The 22,169-nt window shown below is 38.9% G+C and overlaps 1 protein-coding gene across 1 annotated transcript in view; it reads left to right on the forward strand.

The window, feature by feature from the left end:
- The window catches only part of LOC119041651 (zinc finger protein 11-like), a 75,337-nt gene that overhangs the window by 12,801 nt on the left and 40,367 nt on the right, over positions 1-22,169 (forward strand). Inside the window, 3 exon segments of the mRNA XM_053662579.1 lie at positions 2,400-2,473; positions 3,144-4,881; positions 5,118-5,159. Coding sequence (XP_053518554.1) covers positions 2,400-2,473; positions 3,144-4,881; positions 5,118-5,159 — 1,854 coding nt within the window.

Raw genomic sequence — 22,169 nt, forward strand, 5'->3', positions numbered from 1 at the left:
GTTTGTATTTTTCCTTAATGATTGAGACATGAGAATTTAAATCATAACACTTTGGGTTAAAAAACAAAGTTGGTAAAGAATTGGCCTTGAGAAAGTGTGAGGTACCTAAAATTGTTTGTTTTATATTCAATAACATGGATATTATATTTGTAGTTTTTTAAAAATTTTAAATAAGCACACAATGAGTCATAGCTTTAAGGAGAAGCTTATATTAAGCTTACATTGAGATATAATTTCTTTGATATTATGTGTCAACTAAAATTAAATCTCATATTTATTCTAGAGTTTCAGTACCATTATGCCAATGGTCCTTTTTTTATATATAATGCTCCATTATATATAATGCTCCTTTTTTTATGTATAATGCTCCTTTATATATAATGGTGTATATTCTGGTGGATATAATGGTGTATATTCCATTTTGAATATGTCTTCTCATATGCTTTAGATAAATCCCCATAAATGGAATTACTGTGTTATATGGTACTTGTTGGTATATTTTTGAGGGCCCTCCATTTTGTTTTCTATAGTGCTGCACCAATTTGTTTATAATCTCACTGACAGTGCATGGGGGTTCTCATTTTTTCACATCATTACCAATTCTTGTTAATTTTGTTTTAAAGATTGCATGTATTTATTTTTAGAGACAGAGGAAGGGAAGGAGAAAGAGGAAGAAAAACTTGATGTGTTAGAGATATGTTCATTGGTGGCCCCTAATACGTCCCCAACTGGAGACCAGGCCCATAACATAGGCATGTACCCTAATTGGGAATCGATCCTTTTGGTTTGCAGGCAGGCTCTCAATCCACTGTACCACACCAGCTAGGCCTGCTAATTTATTGATAATTGCCATCCTGATACATATGTGCTGCTATTTCAGTGTGGTCTCAATTTGCATTTCTGTGCTAATGAATGATGTTGAACATCTTTTCATAAGTCTATTGGCCATCTTTATGTGTTGTTTAGAGAAATATATGTTGAGGTCTTCTGCCTATTCTTTCATCAGAATGTTTGTTTTTTGGTGTTAAGTTGTATGAGTTCCTTGTATATTTTATACATTTAGCATCATTGGTGGATATCTTCCTGTGTTCAGTAGATTGGTCTTTTTTTTGTTTGTTTTCTTGATGGTTTACTTTGCTACGCAAAAATTTATTTTGTTGTAGTCTCACTTGTTTAACTTTTTTTCTTGTTTGCTATGCCTACCAAGATATATAAAAAAATGGTTTGTAAGAGCAATGGCACAGTTTATGAGTATTTCTTTGTTTCGTGGATTTAGGTCTTACATTTTAGTTTTTAATTCATTTTGAGTTTGTTTTGCTACATGGCATAAGAAAATGGTTGAAGTATATTATTTTTTGTACTGGTTCAGTTATTCTTGTACCATTTACTGAAGAATCTTCTCACCCCATTCTGTATTCCTGTTTTTTTATATTAATTAACCATATATCTTTGGCTGTTTTTAAAATTGTGTTAGTTGTTTTACCATGTTTTTCTGTAAAACTTCTTTATATATTCTGAATATGAAAGACTTATAAAATACAGGCTTCATGTAAATTTACTATATTTCACAGGCTGTGATTTTGACTCCCTGAGTATTTTCTTAAAAAAGTGCATGAGTTTTCATGTTTGGTGTGATCCCATTTGTTTACATTTACTTTGTTTACTTATTTTTGGTGTTATAATGAAAAAGTAAAACAAATCCCTAAATCTTTTCCATATATTTTTTGTATGCTTGATATTGGTCTAATGCGTGGTTTCTGTGATGTTTGATCAATTATTCATCTCCAGTATGCAATATAGTGCATGCACCACTTATTGACATGGTTTTAGCACTGTTTCACACAAAAAAGAAAAACATATTTCATATATGTTGTTAAATGGCAAGATCTTTGAACACACTGTACCCTCCATCTCTGTAGAGTCAAAAGTGGGGGGAATTGAGAGTTTCCTGATAATATTGCCATTGTGTGGCAATGGGAATTTGATCATTATGATTGCCAAAGGTAAACAACTGTTCCTTTTGATAGACCTTTTCTCGTTGTACCATTCTTAGTCTTGCTTTGAACACTTGATGCTTTTGAAGTACTCAAAAATCTACTAATATAGCCCTGGCTGGTGCATTTTTGAGTGCTGGCCTGGGAACCAAAGGGTAGCTGGTTTGATTCCCAGTCATGGCACATGTGTGGGTTTTGGACCAGGTCCACAGTTGGGGGCGTGTGAGAGGCAGCCACATATTGATGCTTCTCTCCTTTTTCTCCATGCCTTCTCCTCTCTCTAAAAATAATTAAGTAAATAAATCAAAATTTTAAAAAATGTAATAATATGTTTAGTAATTGCTTAGCTGCAACATATATTGACCTGAGTCTCCTAATTGTGAACCTTAATTTTGTATCTTTCAGATCTGACATCTGAAGACAACCAGGCCTTGTTGCAAAAGCCAGGAATAGAAGATTTAGTCTCTAAAATAATACTGGTAAGATATGAAAGGTGTACCTTTGATAGTGTAATGAAAGACTCATGAGAAAGTGTGTGACAAGAGAAAAGGATGTTAAAATGAACAGATCTTACCTGGAATAATTATTTATAATAAAATCCTTGTTATCAAAAGAGGTAAAAAATAGTAGACATTTGGGGAATCTCCCACTTTAACTGAGTTACATTTGCAGATCAAAGTGTTTCCAATTGTGAAGCTGGCAAACAGTTTTCTAAGTGAAAACTATTCTTCTAAAGGCAGTATGGAAAATCTAGAACTCTCATAATTTATGGTGTGAATAATCATTTGAATTGCCTAAAATGAAGAGTGGGATTAAACATTCAGTCAATATTTTGTAAACTTTAGTGAATTCTAATGCACAAGTAAAATTTAAATGTGATCAATAGGCAGTCCCTTTTTTAAGGAATTACCATATTTCATTGAGAAGGAATGTTTTCTTTTATTCCAAAAGAAAAACATTTTTCTTTTTGGAATAAAAATATCCCAAAATATTTTCTTTTGTATAAAATTTTCATGAACTTGGGAGTGGTTTGTGATTCAGCCTCCATATTTTAATAAGAATCTCAGATTTGGTATTTGGGAATAAGTATACATGTATAATGAAATTACAGGTGTCACTAAAGAATTTTCTATTTTCAATGATTACCAGAGTACATGTAATGAAGATAGAAGTTATGAATGCAGTGGAAATTGGAAAATGTTTAACCACAAGTCAAATAATAATAAATATCAGAATACTCATCTTCCAGAGAACCATTGTAAAGGTGAAAAAGTTTTTGACCAAATGTCAAGTCACAATATACATCAGATTATTCCTGTTGTGGAGATAACAAACAAACAAAGTAAATGTATCAAATTACTTAAGGAACCTTCTAATAGTACTGAACAAAAACATATTCCTGTTGGGGAAGAAGATTACAAATGTTTGCCGTGTGGGGAAGTCTTCAGTAAAATAGTTAATCTAAATAGACTGAAGAAAATCTGTACTGAAGAAAAACATACGTGGAAAGAATGTGATAATCGACCTTCAGGTCTGACTCTAGATCAGAAAATACATACTGGACATAAGCCTCACATATGTAGAGAATGTGGTAAATCCTTTATGTCGTTCTCAACCCTTACTATTCACCAGAGAATTCATACTGGAGAGAAGCCTTATAAATGTAGAGAATGTGGCAAAGCCTTTATGTCATTCTCAATCCGTACTATTCACCAGAGAATTCATACTGGAGAGAAGCCTTATAAATGCAGAGAATGTGGCAAAGCCTTTAGGGAGTCATCAGCCCGTACTCAGCATCAGAGAATTCATACTGGTGAAAAGCCCTATAAATGTAGAGAATGTGGTAAAGCCTTTAGCCGTTCTTCATACCTTACTCAGCATCAAAAAATTCATACTGGAGAGAAGCCTTATGAATGTAGAGAATGTGGTAAAACCTTTCGCTGGTCCACAACCTATAGAAAACATCAGACCATTCATACTGGAGAGAAGCCTTATAAATGTAGAGAATGTGGTGAAGCCTTTCGCTGGTCCTCATCTCTTACACACCATCAAAAGATCCATACGGGAGAGAAGCTTTATAAATGTAGAGAATGTAGTAAAGTCTTTTCCTGGTCCTCATCCTTTAGAAAACATCAGAAAATCCATACTGGAGAGAAGCCATATAAATGTAGAGAATGTGGGAAAGCATTTCTCCAGTCATCAATCCTAACTCAACATGAGACAATTCATACTGGAGCAAAGCGTTATAAGTGTAGAGAATGTGGGAAAGCCTTTTGCTGGTCCTCAGGCCTTAGACAACATAAAAAAATGCATACTGCAGAGATGTCTTATAAATGTAGACAGTGTGATAAAGCCTTCCGTCATTTCTCAAGGCTTAGACAACATCAAAATATTCATACTGGACAGAAGCCTTATAAGTGTAGGGAATGTGGTAAAGCCTTCCGCCATTTCTCAAGGCTTAGACAGCATCAAAATATTCATACTGGACAGAAGCCTTATAAATGTAAAGAATGTGGTAAAGCATTTCACCAGTCCTCAACTTGTAGTACACATCAGAAAATTCACACTGGAGAAAAGCCTTATGAATGTAGACAATGTGGTAAAGCCTTCCGCCAATTCTCAAAGCTTAGTCAACATCAAAATATTCATACTGGACAGAAGCCTTATAAATGTAAAGAATGTGGTAAAGCATTTCACCAGTCCTCAACTCGAAGTACACATCAGAAAATTCACACTGGAGAAAAGCCTTATGAATGTGGAGAATGTGGTAAAGCCTTTTGTCGGTCCTCATCCCTTACAAAACATCAGGTAATTCATACTGGGGAGAAGCCTTATAAATGTACGGAATGTGGTAAAGCCTTTCGCTGGTCCTCATCACTTACTCATCATCAGGGAATTCATACTGCACAGAAGCCTCCTTAGAGGGTGTGGCAAATCCTTTGGATTCCTCAAATCTTTCTCAATAGAATTCATAATGGTTGAAAAGCCATGTAAATGTAGGGAATATGGTCCTTTAGTTGGTCTTCAGCCCTTATAATCAGACTAATCATACTTGAGAGAAGACATGTAATTGTGGATCATATAGGAAAAGCCTTTTATTCACTCCTCAAAACTTATCCCTACATCAGGTCGTTCATACTGGAGAGTCACCATATAAATGTAAGTGCCAAATCTTTTCATCATCAGTAGTGTCTTCACCAACAGGAAAGAATTTATCCTGGAGGAAAACGTCAAATGTAGAGAATGTGGCAAAGCTTTTACCCTGTGTTCAAAACTAACTCAACATTGGAGACTTCAAGCTTGAAGGAAACAAAAAATGTGAAGAATTTAACAAAACTTTAACCATTGTTCAAGCCTCTTCAAGGTTAGAGAATTTATATGGAAGAGAAGTCTTAAAAATATAACACATTTGTGAAAGTATTAGGAATGTATGTAATTTAAACAATTTCAAAATATCAGAGAATTCACAGTAGAATGTTAAAAATAGTTTTCATGTGTTGCTATAAATCAGAATACTTACTATTAGAGAATCATCCAAAATTTAAAAACACAGATCATTACTTTATAGTGTGTTTCAAAATGTCAAGGGGCTGGATGACTGGATATGTGTACTTCCTCAGAATATATACTATTGCATAATGATGGTGTTTGAAATATTTTGAGAAAGAAACATTACTATGATTCCAATCTCTTGTTTGTTGATGCTGCTATGTCTTTATTCCCAGTGTATATGTGAAATCATGGGGTTGATTGTTGGCTCCTTAAAAATCTGTGAACTCTTGAACTGAGCTACAGAGACCTCATAGCCATTCTTTTTTTTTTTTTTAAGATTTTATTTATTTTTAGAGAGAGTGGAAGGGAGGGAGAAAGAGAGGGAGAGAAACAGCAATGTGTGCTTGCTTCTTGTGTGCCCCCAAGTGGGGACCTGGCTTGCAACCCAGGCATGTGCCCTGACTGGGAATTGAACCAGCAACTGTTTGGTTCGCAGGCCAGCACTCAATCCATTGAGCCACACCAGCCAGGGCCTCATAGCCATTCTTGTTTGAAGTGCTAGGGTGACAGCACCCTCTCCCACATCAGCCAAGAAAGCCCTTTTGGTCTGATCAGAGTTTGGAAATTTTCTAACACAATGACACATCAGAATTTGTTTAATATTTTTATTATATCTTCTGAAAAAATGAAGATTACAACTCATGGTGAACCCTGTGATTTTGAATGTGAATATGGGTTTTTGGAAAGTAACTAATGGCATTTCTGTGTTTGAAAATTAGAATGATCTGCCTTGACTGGAATGGCTCAGTGGGTTTGGTGTAGTCCCCTACACTGAAGGAGTCCCCGAAAGGTCTCCCATTCAGTTCCTGGTCACAACATGTGCCAGCATGGCAGCTGAGGATGTGAGAGGCAACTGATCCACGTTTCTCTCACACGTTGATGTTTCTCTCCTTCTCCCTCCGTTCCTCCCTCTCTCTAGAAATAAATAAAACTGATTTAAAAAAGAAAATTAGAATGACTGTTCTGGTACTGATTTTCATTAGAGTCCTTGAGAAGTTCTCAATGTTACATCATTATCTTCTTTACTGAAATAAAAGAGGACAAGTTGAACACATTTTATTCTCAATCATAAATGTAGCCAACTCTTGGTCATTCTTTCTGGAGAAATCTCAGAGTCCATAGCAGACTTTGGGGTGAAACATTTTCTTTATTATTTTGGACACAAATTTCTTTTCTGTGTTTTGCTTAGCTAGGGATGTACCCATTGGCCCACTGGTATCTTGAGTGTATTTCAAGCCATCAGCACCATTTCCAGGAATTTCAGGTGGGGAAAGTTTAACGTGGAAGTCCCAGAGTCCATTGGCTTTTTCAATGTCCTGTGCTGGATCAGTAGAAGCTGCTAAATATTAGTACCTAGGCATGGACCTGCCCAGAAAATGAGCATGCATACTATAGAAACTAGATACTGAACACTGTTCTACTTTACTTCCTGACATAGTTACAGACACAATATATGCAGCATTATTTATATGCATCTACTGATGTTTTGTATCTAGGACTCACTACTTGGATCAGTGGTTTTATGGTTTTAGTTTTGTTACAAGACAAAAGTCCAGTGCACAGAATGTCCATAGGAATAAAATCTCAGCTGTATGAGTTTTTCCATTTTCAGGTATATAACAGTGAAGAAGATTGAAGAGGTGTATGAATGCAAATATTACCTGCGTTAATTTTTGTAGGTTTATTCTGGTCATTTAAAAAACACATATTGCCCTAGGTTTAGAGTTAATTCTCTCTTAATTGTGTTCAGAATACATATTCTTTCGCTTTGGGGTAAAATTCTCTAAATGTGCCAAATCCATCTCCTTTTACATCTCATTTAAAACTGCTTTTGTTGTTGTTGTTGATTTTCTGTCTGTTAGATCTATCTGTGGATGTCAATGGAAAGTTAAAATCCCCTACTGTCACTGTATTGCTGAATTTAAAAATTGCCATAACTATATACCTATCAGTAATCACTTGAATATAAATGTATTAAATGATCAAATGAAAAAGAGAAAGTAACCCTGACCAGTGTGGCTCTCAATTGGTTGGGCATTGTATTGCAAAGTGAAAGGTCTGTAGTTCAATTCCTGGTCAGGGCACATAACTAGGTTGCGATTCAGTTACCAGATGGGGCACATAGATGAGGCAACCGATTGATGTTTCCCTCTTTCTCCTTTTCCTCTCTCTAAAAATAAATAAATCTTTTTAAAAATTGGGTAGTGAATAGTTAGAACAAAAGCCATGAATATGCTGTCTACACTTTAGATGAAAAGATACAAAGTGAAAATCAAAAGGTAAAAAGTTACTCAGCTCTATCTTTGGGCCTGAGAAGAACCTGCTCTGCAGAGAATTCCGTTCTAGTGAGACATCTCATAGTGGACTGTGTACACATAATAGGCATGAAAATAACTGTGCTAATAGTGAGCTGACTATGTGGTAGAGGTAAATTTTAACAGAGTCAACGTGTATACGGTTTTTAGATACCCAGAAACTTGTTTTGGCAGGTCCTCAGGCAGGTCAGAGCAGGTCTTATGGGTAACTCATGGAAACATACTTTTTGTTTGGTTGGTTTTTATTTATTTTTTTAATTAAAAAATTTTTCAAGATTTTATTTATTTATCTTTAGAGGGGAAGGGAAGGAGAGAGGGAGAGAAATATCAATGTATGGTTGCCTCTCATGCATCCCCCACTGGGAACTGGTCTGCAACCCAGGCATGTTCCTGACTGGGAATAGAACTGCAATCCTTTGGTTTGCAGGCCTGTGCTCAATCCACTGCGCTACACCAGCCAGGGATGTTTGTTTGTTTTTTAAATGTGAACCATTTAATTGATGATTGATTACTTTCTCTTGGAAATTTGGAATTGCAATAAAGAAAAGTCTATGCCATTGTGAAAAAAGGTATTTCATTTGAATAGAAATTTTAAAATGCTGTGGTAGCCATACTTATGTCAAAAGGAAAAAATTAAAAGAGAGGCTACAAAAAGAAAGAAGGATATTTCATAATTACAAATGGATCAATTTCAGAAGACTGTAACCCTTGTAAACATTAATGCACCCAATGTAAGAGCATCTGAGTATAGACGGCAAATACTATTGAGCATAAAAGGAGAGTTGGACCTTTTTAAATTTGGTATGCATTGTCAGAATTACTGAAATATTAGGGATTGTAAACCCTTATAAGGTCTGTAACTTATATTATTTTCTCCTTTTTGATAGACTTTTTACTTATGTGATAGTGCCCTTTATTGCACAGACCACTAATTTTGATGAAGACTGACTTCTCTTACGTCATCATCTCTCTGTTTTTTGAATTGGTGTTATATCTAAAAATCTACTGGCAAATCCAAGGTCATGAACATTTAACCCTATGACTTTATCTAAGAATCCTATATGCTTACTTCTTACATTTAGCTCCCATATATTGATAGCTTCTATGTCTTGGCTACATTGACCATTTTTTAATTTAAAATACCTACTGAATCTGCCCTGGATGGTGTGGCTTAATGGGTCAAGAACCGGCCTGTGAACCAAACGGTCACTGGTTTGTTTTCCAATCAGGGCACATGCTTGGATTGCAGGCCAGGTTGGGGTTGCACAATAAGCAACAGGTTGATGTTTCTCTCACACATTGGTGTTTGTCTCCCTCTCCCCCTCCTTTCCCCTCTGTACCTATAAATACGTACATAAATAAAATGTTTAAAAATATAAAACACCTGCCCTGGCTGACGTAGCTCAGTGGATTGAGCGCGGGCCTGTGAACCAGAGTATCGCGGTTTGATTCCCAGTCAGGGCACATGCCTGGGTTGCAGGCCAGTTCCCAGCAGGGGACTCATGAGAGGCAACCATACATTGATATTTCTTTCCCACTCTTTCTCCTTCCCTTCCCCTCTCTCGAAAAATAAATAAATAAAATATTTAAAAATATATATATAAAACACCTGTTGAGGGAGAGTGCTAACCACCAGGTTTTTGTCAGATAGGTGTGCATGAATAAAAAATATTTTCTGTTAAAAAATACTGTGTACATAATTTTTTATTTTAAAAAATTTTTATTGAATTGTGACATTAGTTAATAAAATTATATATATGTCTCAGGGGTATAATTATATATTATATCATCTACATATTGTATGTTCAACATCCAAAGTCAAGTGTCCTTCCATCAACATTTATCTTTCCTTTACCCTCTTGTCCCTTTCCACACCCCCCCTTTTGCCATTATGTTTTGTGAAGGAGGGTTTTTTTTTTTTGCCTAAGTACTTATGTACATGTTAAACCAAATTGTGTAATAAAAACTTGTTAACTTAAGCCCTGGCTAGTGTGGCTCGGATTGAATGGCAATTTGTGAATCAAAGGGTTGCGGATTCAATTCCAAGCCAGGGCACAGAAGTTGGGTTGCAGGCCAGGTCCCCAGTAGGGGGTGCATGAGTGCAACCACACATTGATGTTTCTCTCCATCTTTTTCCTCCCCTTCCCCTCTGTCTAAAAATAAATAAAATCTTTAAAAAATTAAAATAAAAAAGGGGCATTATTTGTGCCAGACCCTGTACATTCAGCTGTGCTTGTTAACTTGGTTCTATCAGTCAAAATGAAATGGAATGACAAAAATGTAAAACAAACAAACAAACTTGTTAACTCAGATTTGAACTTTGAACTGTCCATTGTATTAAAAATTATTAATATTTTTGAGTCAGAAAGCTGTTTTTTTCTTTAAATGCATTAATGAAGTCAGACAGAATATTTCTTGCATCAGTCTTCTTTTCCCTAAATGCTTGGGCATGTGTGCACATCAGTACATCGCTATGTATATACTTTTCTTTAATCCTAGTTTCTGTAGAGCTGCAAGGACATCCAGATATGCCTCTAAACAAACTGTACTGACCAGCCTTGGTGATAGTACAGAGCCTACTCCTCATCTCTAATGTGGGCCTGAGTAGACACCCCTTCCCAGGTAGATCGCCTCAAAGGAGCCTCTTCCTGACTTTCATGCCACTGCCACATGCAGAGACGTGGTAAGGATGCTTATTGCCTTATGTGAATAGTAAAAGCAAAAGGCAGTAGTTTTCAAATTATCAATAAAATCAATTATGCCAATCATTTTAAATGAGAAATATGCAAGTTAATATCTGTTCTCTTTGCTGTGGAGCTTCTGAAGATGGTATTGGCAGGTGTTGGTTCAACCACATAATAAATATACATACTACAGAAGTATCTAAAAAGTTATTTCCAATAAAGAGCATCTATTTTTCTCAGAACTAATACGAGTTTTGAACTTTCAAAGTATTTTTACCCTAATATTTTAGTGAGCTTTTATTATTTTAAGTAAATAAATAATATATTATATTTTTTGGTGTATAATGTCCACCCATGTTTTTGGCCCAACTTTCAGGAAAATATCTTTCATTTTAATTTTTTCAATTCAATTTTTTATTTCCATTAGATTCTTGTTTTTTTATTATAAAGGAATTTTGCCATTTATTTTTGAACATATTATGATACAAGAAATTTTATGTAACAGAATTACAAAACAGATATTTCTGATACCACCTATGTAAAGGTATTTCGGATACCACCTGTATAATGGGCATCCTTATTTTCCCTCAAAAATTTGGTCAAAACATATGCATTATACAGGGCAAAATTGAACCTTCAGAAGATAAATTGCTCTTGAATTAAAATAGGAAACAACCCTTTCCCTGACTCTCTATCCCCACTCCCAGAACTGAGCTCACTGCCCCTGAGCTCTGCTCACTGTACATAGTCTCACCATCTCTCTATAGACAAATCTTCCAAAGAAAACACACTTCATAGATATTGACTAGCACATATAACAACAAAAATTATTGTGTAGAAAGAGAGGTAAACTTAGTTGATATTTGGTAACTTAGTTGATATAAACCTAATTTTCCTTAGGTTCATATTGCAGATAATATACCTCCCTATTAAATGTTGCAAAATTAGTGATTCTTGAGGCAAAAATAAATCCAAATGTTATCTTGAAGTTATACAATTTATAGGCTTATTCACACCTAACAGAATATTTTGAAAAAGGACACGAGGAAAAGGTTACAATTTTATTTTTTATTTTTAAAATAAGAGAGTGGGAAGGAAGGAGAAAGAGTGGGAGAGAAATATCAATGATTTCCAATCCGATTTCATCCACTACTACGTCAGCCAGGGCAAGGTTACAATTTTAAAATAAAAAAATAAGCTTTGTAGTTACTGTCCCAAGGAACATAAAATGAATTTGAAATTATATTTGGATACGATTGAAGGATGTTCTGATATAAGGAAATTTCAAAGATGTTTAAAACTACTCCAAGTATGGTACAGAACAGTTAATATACTTTACATCAAGTTTTAAAACCTTATTTCCTTTTTGAAAGCAATGTACATTGTCCTGAATAATTACCTCTTCTGGTCTTTCTCACAACCCAGGTCATATCTCTATTAAGACCATGAATGAGCCTTGCTGAATCCTGGCCTCCCTGGTAAATGGGGAATAGAAAAGGAAACAGTGCTGAGTTTCATTACTTGATTGTCTGTTGTACCCAGGGAGAGCTGTGTATTTCACATTCTACTTAATGGTTACACATATAATTGCAGTAGTTGTTCAATAAAACTTTCTATTAATTCTAATTGCAGTAACGTTTCTGGATCCAACTCCCTTCCCACCTCCAGCATCTTAGGTCCCAGTTCTTACAGAGTTGCATCATCCTCACCAGCAGGAAGAGCTTGCAATCTTAGGCAAAAATAGCTGTTGACTTAAACCTTTTCAAAGGCAATACAAAACAGCTTACTTTTTAACGCAGTTGGCTCATATAAATGTATGTGTTGCCTTAAAACTGTTCAATATAGTGACTTAAATTCAGTAAGAAGCAAAGCTTCTCCACTGACAAAAAGCACACAGGAACATTTCTCTTTTAAAAAATTTTTGTTGCCTTGGCTGGTGTTTCTCAGTTGGTTGAGCTTGGAGCTACAAAGTGAACTGTATCCAGTTTGATTCCTGGCCAGGGCATCTGTCTAAATTGCAGACTCAGTCTCCAGTTGGGGTTGGTGCAAGATGTTTCTCTCCTTTTCTCTCTCCCTTCACCTCTTCAAAAAATTTGGTTTTCAATTACTGTTTACTTTGAGTATTATTTTATATTAGTTTCAGGTGTGCAGCCAGTACTTTTAGACAATCATATAGTTTACAAAATATTCCCATTGATGATTCCATTACCCAGCATATATAGCTACTACAACTATATTCCTTTGGTTCGCAGGCTGGTGCTCAATCCACTGAACCACCCCAGCCAGGGCTTACTGACTATATTCCTTACACTGTAATTTACATTCCAGTGACTATTTTGTAACTGCCACTATGTACTTTCTAATCTCTTCACCTTCTTCACTCTGCTCCAAACCTCTTTTTCCCTGGCAACGCTTAGTTCAGCAGTCCCCAACCTTTTTGGTACCAGGGACCTGTTTCATGGCAGACAATTTTTCCATAGACTTTGGGGGTGAGGGATTGTTGTGGATGATTCAAACAGGTAATGTTCAAGCAAGTGTTCAGCTGTGTGGCCGGTTCCTAACAGGCCCAGACAAGTACCTGTCCAAGGCTAGGAGGTTGGGACCCCTGCCTTAATCTGGTCTTGGTTTCAATGAATCAGTCTTTATTTTATTTATTTTTGTTGTAGATTCCACATTGTAGAGAGCAGAACTGAACTAAGATGACGAGTCTTGTTTACTAAGATTGCATTGAAAAAAAAAGACATTTAGAGCATGTGCAGTACAGCAATGATGAACATGCAATCCCTTGAACGTGGTGCAGTAGAAGGGAACAAACAACATGTGTTCATTGAAAGTGTAACACCACCCTCTCAGAGCATGCACAGTAGAGTAACATAAGCCACATGTGCCTACCGATGTTGCACAAAACAATGTGAGTTCAAACAGAAGCTGATGCAACATTGCATCATACAAAAGTATATAAGCAGAGGACTTCAGACCACAGAAAATGCATCCTGAGAACAAGTTACTTTGAAGCATCCTGCACGTTCTTCCTCAGGAGAAAGTTCTGCTTTGATTTCATCCCTCTGACTTTGCCTTGTGACACATTAACTGCCCAGCTGCCTCCTGGACCCAGACCTGAACTGGATTCTTGGAACTCAGGTTCGTTGTTCCCTAATTCTCTTTGTATGATATTGTAAGTGATTGTTTCTGAGTGTTATTCCTACTGATTATTATTAGTTGAGATTGAACCTGCCTTAATAAAAGCTGAGTGAATTGCACAGTCACCTGTGTTGACTTAGTGTTATTCCTATGTACTAGAACTACCTGCAGGGATGGAAGCCTTATAGGTGGCCCACTGCTTTCGGTTCCTAAGGCTTGGGTCAGATGACCCGAGTGGGGCTCAAGGGCTGAGTTATAGGAAAAAATATATCGCAAAATATTTGCCTGTTACACAGATATAAGGGAAATCATATGATATTTGCCTCTTCAGATTGACTTATTTCACTTAACAGGATACAGAATGATAGGGGAACTCAAGAGTTAGAAAATTTTAGTAATTGATGCATGTAAAAAGCTATTGTTTCAGGAACTGAAGATGTGAACCCCTTGGAGTCCAGGAGACACAAGCGATTCAACCTTTGTGCCCCAGGGGAACTGCAAGCAATCCAGGTGTATCCAAACCACTGGGCTCCAGGGAGAGACATCCTCCTGCACAAGACATAGATAAAGAACCACCTGTGAAGAGCTGATAGTGCTGGACTGCAGCTTTTAGCTCACTAACCTTGTTCATTAACCCCAAACCTTTTATCTACATTCCCCGCCACCCCATTTCAAATCCCTTATCTAAAATTTTATTCTCCTTATAAAAATGCCTGGCTTAAAATGAAATATAAGATGGTCTTTTAGGGGGTATATAACCAGCTGTCTTCTCAGATCACTGGCCATCTAAATAAAGCACCCATAAAGTTTCAAACCCTGTCTCTACTTCTTGGTGTTGGACAGGCATAATGAATGCCAACTTTTCCAGGTTCAAAACCACCATTTTTAAACCTGAAAAAGATAATTTGGAGACAAAAAGCTTGGAAGTTCAGGCCTCTCCCCAAGCAGGTCCACAGGGTGCCACTTCTTCACTGTCTCTCACTACGCATGGCTGGGCTCTTGTCAGGCCGGGCACCCTGTCTGTCCCCAGTGCTGTGTTCAGACTCTGCCCCCAGAACGCCCTTTTCCCTCCCAGCTCCGCTTTGTATAGCTAAGGAAGGTGAGTGCCAAGAAAGGTCCCACTGTGTGGCAAAGATCTTATCCAAAATGTAATCATTGGAGGTCACCAAAATAGTAATATTACAGATTTTAGGAATAATTATGTGGATAAATGAAAAAAAATTAACAAAGAAGGCTATAACCAAGGACAGCTAGCCGGAATGGAGCCCAGCTAACACCACTGCGGCTGCCCCTCATATTCCTCACTTCCGCCCAAGCCTGGCCTTTTCCAAGCAGCCCCTCCGCCCTCATCCCTGTCCCTGACCAGCGCCCTCCCAGACTGTGCGCAGAGCTAAAGCTCTGACTCCTCCCATTCGTTGAGGTGAGGAGCATGCGCAGTTTCTTACGGACGCTGTGCTACGCGAGTGGGAAAGGTCAAAGGTACCTGCTTGGTTTTGGTGTTTCCGCTTGAAGCCTGATTTTCTCATTCCTCGTTCCTACGCCGGTGAACCCTGGAGGTCACTAGAGGCGGTGAAATCTCCGCTGCAAGGCTCCTATGTGGTGAGTCCAGCGTCCCCAGGAGACGCTGCTAAGAGGACGTTCTGCCTTCATTTCCCGGGAAGCTTTGAGGCCGTCCTGCCCGCTGTTTCTCTGCCTTCGGGTCGTTGGACGCGGCCTGCCCTGTGGTTTTCTTGTTGAAAGTCCTTCCCTGCGTAGCCCTCCCACCCCTCGTCTTGAAAGTGTTGGGAAAGGCAGTGAAGGCCTTTCGCCCCTTCCCCCTGCCTCTAGGCTCTCGGCTCCCAGAGCCGGGAGTGTACCTGGGACTGGGGATCTGCAGACCCCCGTCCTCTGTCATTTAATAAGTAATCCGAATTCCAGGCAGAACACTGGTTCCAAGGGGTGGGATTTAGGAAGTGAGAACACACTGTCCCTAGGAGAGGTGACCTGCCCCTTGCGAAAGGGGCTTTATGGAAGCGGCGAGGGCGAGAGGGCGGCCGAGGATCAGGAAACAGATGGAGCAAGGCGGACTCCTGACTAGGAAAAAAGGTCCGTGAGGGGCTATAAGAGACGGCAATGCAAGTGAGAGATGCTGGAGGGACGTGACCTTGGAGAAGGAATGAAAAGTCTTTCACCACATGATGCTTTTTGCAGGAATATTAAAAGCACGGGTCTTTTTCTGCCCAGTGAGTTTAGTTTTTACTTCTGCATCTCACATTGAATTTACTTTTATTTTTAAAAGAAAGTGGAAGGGAGGGAGAGAAACATGGATTGGTTGCCTCTTGTGCCCCCAACCGAAAACCTGGCCCACAATCCAGGTATGTGCTAGGACCGGGAATCAAACCCGGGATCTTTCAGTTTGCAGGCTGGCACTCAATCTAGTGAGCCACACCAGCCAGGGCTGAATTTACTTTTAAAAAATACAGAGATTAATCTGAATCTGTTGAAGATCTACTTTTCTGTAAGTAGTCAGTAACTTCTGAAGTAAGCATTGGTGATGCGTCTCAACCAGCATTTAATATTCTTGTCAAAATATGAGGCAGTCTCAAGGTTTTTTAAACTTTGACCATGGAACTAATATATATATATATATTCATTCCAGGTGGGCTGATTGGCTTAGTGGATTGAGTGCTGGTTTGCAAACTGAAAAGTTGCAGTTTCAGTTCCCAGTCAGGGCATGCCCTTGGGTTGGAGACCAGATCCCCAGTTAGGGGTGTGAGAGAACCAAGGATTCATACACATCGATTTTTCCCTTTCTCATTATCTCCCTCATCTCCCCTCTCTCCCTTAAAAAAAAAAAAACACAACAAAAAACCAACCAAAAAAACCCCCAAAAAACGCAGAGCCCAATTTGTAGGTGAAGCTTAAGAATGCATTTAAAACATTTTTTCAGTTTCCCTTTTAAATATATTGTATATAGTTTAAATTATAAGCGCTGTATCCTTTCTGTTTATCATATGTTGCAAAATCTATTGGTTCTTAGTAATATGAGGTAGTTCAGTGTGCACTTGATAAGGTGGTCAATGATATTAACAGTGAGAACCTAGTTTCATGAGGTCAGCAACTTTTTCTTGTATTTAGGTGATTTGTTGCATTAGTGACTGAGCCACAAAGGAGCTGTTACCATCAAGTTTATTCCATTCTCTGAAAATATTGAAGGGTGGACTGGATTGACTTGAAATGTGTTTCCCAGAAAGACCATCTACTGATTATGTAATTTGATAGACATGTTTTCATGGCTAATATTTTTTAATTTCAGCATCAAAACTTGCATTTATCATTTTATACTTTTAATATAATTGTTTTTCCCTGGATAATAAGAAATAATTTTTGCCCAGGGATCCTGTCATTTCAGAAGTTTCTGCCCAAATTCCTCACAGTACCCAGAGGTCTGAGGTGTACAGGCTCTGATATGCCTGGTGCAGTGCTACAGAAAACAGTTCTGGGGGAGCAACCTGGGCAACAGGAAGGAACTAGATAAAGATGGCATTTCATGGGCTGCATTGCAGACCTGCAGAATTATAACAGAGTGCAGCCCTTAGGGTCTGCAGGCTTATTAAATCTACACTGTTTCTCTTCAGAGTCCTATTAAATCACCTGAGAAGTTTTGAGAAATGACATCAGCTGTGCCATTCTCCACAGAGTTGGACAAATGCTTTTGGTGGGGTATCTGTTTAGTGAGATGCTCCAGTTGATGCTGTTAGTCTGCAGATTAGCAGGAATGCTTTGGGATGCATTAAAAAAAAATACTCACCTGAAGGTATGGATAGTTAATTTACAGAGAGAGAAACGTTTATACAAAAGAGAAACATTGATGGGCTTCCTCCTGCATGTGCCAGAAGCAAGGATGGAACCTGCAATCTAGTAAGTACTCTGACTGCAATCAAACCTGCAACCTTTTCTGTGTACAGGACATTCCTACAACCAACTGAGCCACGAGTTCATGGTATGCGTTTATTTTTTAATGACATTTTATTGATTATGCTATTATAGTTGTTCTAATTTTTCCCATATATCCCCTCTACTGAGCACCCCCCACTTCTTCAGATAATCCCCCCACCGTAGTTCATGTCCATGGGTCATTGTATAACTTATTTTCCTGTACTCCATTTCCTATACTGTACTTTACATCCCCATGGCTATTCTGTAACTAACTATTTGTACTTATTTAATCTCCTCCCACAATCCCCTCCCATCTGGCAGCCATGCTCTCTGTATCAATGATTCTGTCTCAGTTCTTGTTTGCTTAGTTTTTTAATTCAGTTGTTGATAGTCCTGGCTGATGTGGTTCAGTGGATCGAGTGCCAGCCTGTGAATTGAAAGGTTGCCAGTTCCATTCCCAGGCAGGGCACATGCCTGGCTTGTGGGCCAGCTCCCACTTGGGGGGATGCGAGAGGCAAAAGATTGATGTATCTCTCACACATTGTTTATCTTTCTGCGCCCCTTTTCTTTAAAAAGAAATAAAATCTTTATAAATACATAAAATTTTTACCCTCTTTTGGTGTGGCTCAGTGGATTGAGTGCCAGCCTGTGAACCAAAGGGTTGCTGGTTCGATTCGCTGCCCAGGCACATGCCTGGTTGTGGGCCAAGACGCCAGTTGGGGGCAAGCAAGAGGAAAACATTCAATGTTTCTCTCACAAATCAATTCTCTCCCTCTCTTTCTCTCTCCCTCTCTCTCTGAAAATAAATAAAATCTTAAAAAAAAAAATAGATCTCTTGCTGCAACAATGAGAATGGGAGCCAGGACCTGGATTTGGCAGCCAAGGCCAAGGATTGTTTTAAGAAAATGCTAGACAAAGTGGACATGGGGGAAATCGTCAGCTTCGATAAGGCCGAGCTGAAGAAGACAGAGACCCAGAACACCCTTCCTACCAGAGAAACAATCGAACAGGAGAAGCGGGGTGAAATTTCTCAAGATCCTGGAGGATTTCCAACCCCTATCCTCTTCGGGACCCCAGCTGTGGAGGAAAAGCTACTTGCAAAATGGACACAAGCGACAAACTGCACTGTGAACCCAGGCATTCTGTGCCCAAACCATCAGCCTGTGGGTTTCTGAGGGGACCCATCTCCATTCGAACTGCCAAATTTTCCAGTTTGCCCTGGGATATTGTAGAAAATTATTTGTATGATTAATAAAAATAAAACACATCTTGTGGCAAAAAAAAACGTCAAAAATATATTAAAAAATAAGTTGATAGGTATGTATATATTGCCATTTTATTGTTCATAGTTTTCATCAGCTTTATCTTAATTATCATTTCATATAATGGTTTGGGAAGCTTTTTATCTGCAGTTTGATTCTAAATGATAGCTTTGTTGGGCAGACCAAGCTTGACTTTAGGTCCTTACTTTTCATGACTGAATATTTCTTGCCAATCCCTTGTAGCCTGTGAGGTTTCTTTTGAGAAATCAGCTGGCAGTGTTATTGTAAATTCCCTGTAGGTAACTAACTTTTACCTTTGTTGCTTTTAAGATTCTCTCTTTAACTTTTTGTCATTTTAATTGTGTCTTGGAGTGGGCCTCTTTATATCCATCTTTTTTGGGACTCTCTGCTTCCTGGACTTGCATGTCTTGCTTCCTTCACCAAATTGGGGAAGCTTCCATTATTTTTTAAAACAGATTTCCAATTTCTTGCTCTTTTCCTTCTGGCACCCATATGAAGCAAATGTTGGATCCTTTGAAGTTGTCTCAGAAGCTGCTTATACTACCCTCATTTTTTTGGCTTCTTTTTTCTTTGTTCTAATTGGTGGTTTTTTGCCTGTTTCAAATCATTGATTTGATTCTTCGCTTATCTACTCTACTGTCTTTTTCCTGTAATTTGTTCTTTTTGTTCCTCCCCAAGGCTTGTGGTTTTGATTTTTCATTTATTTATTTTTAGAGAGGGGAAATATCAGTGTGTGGTAGCCTTTCATGTCCCCAACTGGGGATCTGGCCTGCCACCCAGGCATGTGCCCTGACTGGGAATTGAACTGGTGACTCTGGTTCACAGGCTGGAACTCAATCCCCTGACCCATACCAGCCAGGTCCGTAAATTGTTCTTTAATCAGTGTATTCTTTGTTTCTGACTGGATTATTTTTATGCTCTTGTGTTCCTCTTAGTTTCTTAAGCATCCTTATTACCAGTGTTTTGAACTCTGAGTCTGATAGATTGCTTATCTCCATTTCCTTTAGCCCTTTTCCTGGAGTTTTGATCTGTTCTTATTTGTGCCATGTTTGTCTCATTTGGCAGCCTCCCTGTTTGTTTCTGTGTATTAGGTAGAGCTGCTTTGGCTCTGTGTGTTGGCAGTGTGGCCCAATGTAGTAGTAGAGGTCTTCTGCATTCCAGTGGCATAGCCTCAGAAAGGGGGTATTGGAAGTCTGTGCTTTGCGTGGGGTGACTATGCCCTCCTCTTGTAGTTGAGTTTTGGTTGCTATTGTCAGGTCAGTGGGAGAGATTTCCAGGCCAGTCAGCTGCAAGGACTGGCTGTGACCAATTAACCACCAACCTCCACCCTCTGGAGGATCAGCTGTACTGGGTAGAGTGGTGGTGCTCTAACATAGTCTGTAGCTATCCACTGGGTGTGCTGCTCCCTGGGTTTTTCTGGGTGGTGCAGGCCAAGATCAGCTTCCATTTGTGTTTTGCCTGGGACCACCCTTCCTGAGTTGTAAAGCAATATGAGATGGCAACTACTTCTGCAGAGCTTGGAGATTCCCAGGTAAAACCAAGTGAATAAAGGGTGACTGCTGCTTGTGCCAGGCCTGGGGCTTACAAAGGCCAACAGTTGCATGTTTGAGAGGATTAAGGAAGATGTGAAATGTTGAGCCAAGACCAGCCATTCATAGAAAAAGCAGCTGGTATGAGACCAGAAGTTGGGTGGGGTGGAATCTCTGGGATCGCCAAGGCTTTAGCCAGATTGATGGAGTCTCAGATATGGCACCAGCTTGCCAGCTTTTGGTTCTGTGTGGGGATGGTTTAGAATAGGGACAATGGCCTCTGCTTACCTTGATAGTAGACCCTTTAGATTCTCCCTGTATGGCACTGATGCTTTTCAAGGTGCCGTAGTGCTGGAGCCCACAGTGAGTCTAAGTCTGCGTGAGGATTCTTTAAGAATCCCTACTGGTTTTTGCAGCCAGTTGTGGAGACTTATTTCTTGGCACTGGAATCCTGGAGTGGGGGCCCTGTGTGGAAGATATCCCTTGCCAATTTTTTCAAATACACATGGGTGAGGGAATAGCCCATTTCATGTGTGCCCCTCCTACCAGTCTGGAGAAATGTGGTTTCTTCAATTCTGTAGTTGTCAGAGACTTCCAATCAACTTGATTTCTGACCATCTGAGTGATAGTTCTATATTTTAGTTATATCTCTGATGTGGTTTGCAGAGGTGAGCCATGATGTATGCATATACCACCTTGACTGGAAGTCTCTGCATTTATTTTTTATGAGGAAATTTTCACCCTGGCTGGTGTGTCTCAGTGGATTGAGCGCTGGCCTGTGAACCAAAGGGTCCCCAGTTTGATTCCCAGTCAGGGGACATGCCTGGGTTGTGTGCCAGGTCCCCAGTAGGGGGCACATGAGGGGTAACTACACATTGATGTTTCTCTCCCTTTCTTCCTGTTTTCCTTCCCTCTCTCTAAAAATAAATAAAATCTTTTAAAAAAAAGGAATTTTCATTTGATTCACAAGTAGAAGAGGGCTCAGGGAACAAGACAGAATCACACGAGGGACCCTTGGAGGTTAGGAGAAGGAAAGGGCAGAGATTATCTACAGGGTGGAAGGGATGAAGAGGCAAGAAAAGGCATGCCAGAATGCACTTGGAGGAGTGGGGGAGCAGGCTTTGGTCAGGGGAGGTTACAGTGCTGTGCTGGTATTGGGGTTCAGGAAAGCAGTACATGTTCTCATTGCTATAGGAGTTTGTGAACATCTGAGGGAAGAAAGAGCACCTGAGAAACAAGAAAGACAAAACTCACAGTGAAGTTTCCATGTAGGAGCTCATTGTTCCTGACTCCTGTGACAGTCAAGGATGTTCTTTTGAGCATTTCAAGGTCTTTATGCCCGTGAAGGTGGTGGGAACAGTTCAAGGGTCACACTAATTCATGTGAAGGTACACTGTCAAAATGCAGACATGAGTCCTCCATGTAATGTCACCTGACAGAGCAACTCAGAGCACAAGCAGGGCCAGGACAACATGGCTGCTTTTTAAGTTAACATTGTGTTCCCAGTCCCAGGCTGTGTCTGCTTTTTTTCTAACATCTCTGGATTTAGGACCTGCAGCATTTAATAGAGTTCTTCCTGTGTAGAGTGAGGTTTTCAGCTGGTTATTGTTTTCCTTTGCTTCTTATAATTGTCAATGTCAGCTCTTAAGAAAACTTGTTCTTTGTCCCAAAACCTTGTTTACATTTTCTCTATCGAGACTCCATGAAAGCATAAAGAATCTGGAAGTAATGACCAGCTACTGAACACATCCCC

This window comes from Artibeus jamaicensis, unplaced genomic scaffold (assembly GCF_021234435.1).
Source record: "Artibeus jamaicensis isolate MK-2021 breed Jamaican fruit bat unplaced genomic scaffold, CSHL_Jam_final contig_2566, whole genome shotgun sequence".
NCBI classification, from domain to species: Eukaryota; Metazoa; Chordata; class Mammalia; order Chiroptera; family Phyllostomidae; genus Artibeus; species Artibeus jamaicensis.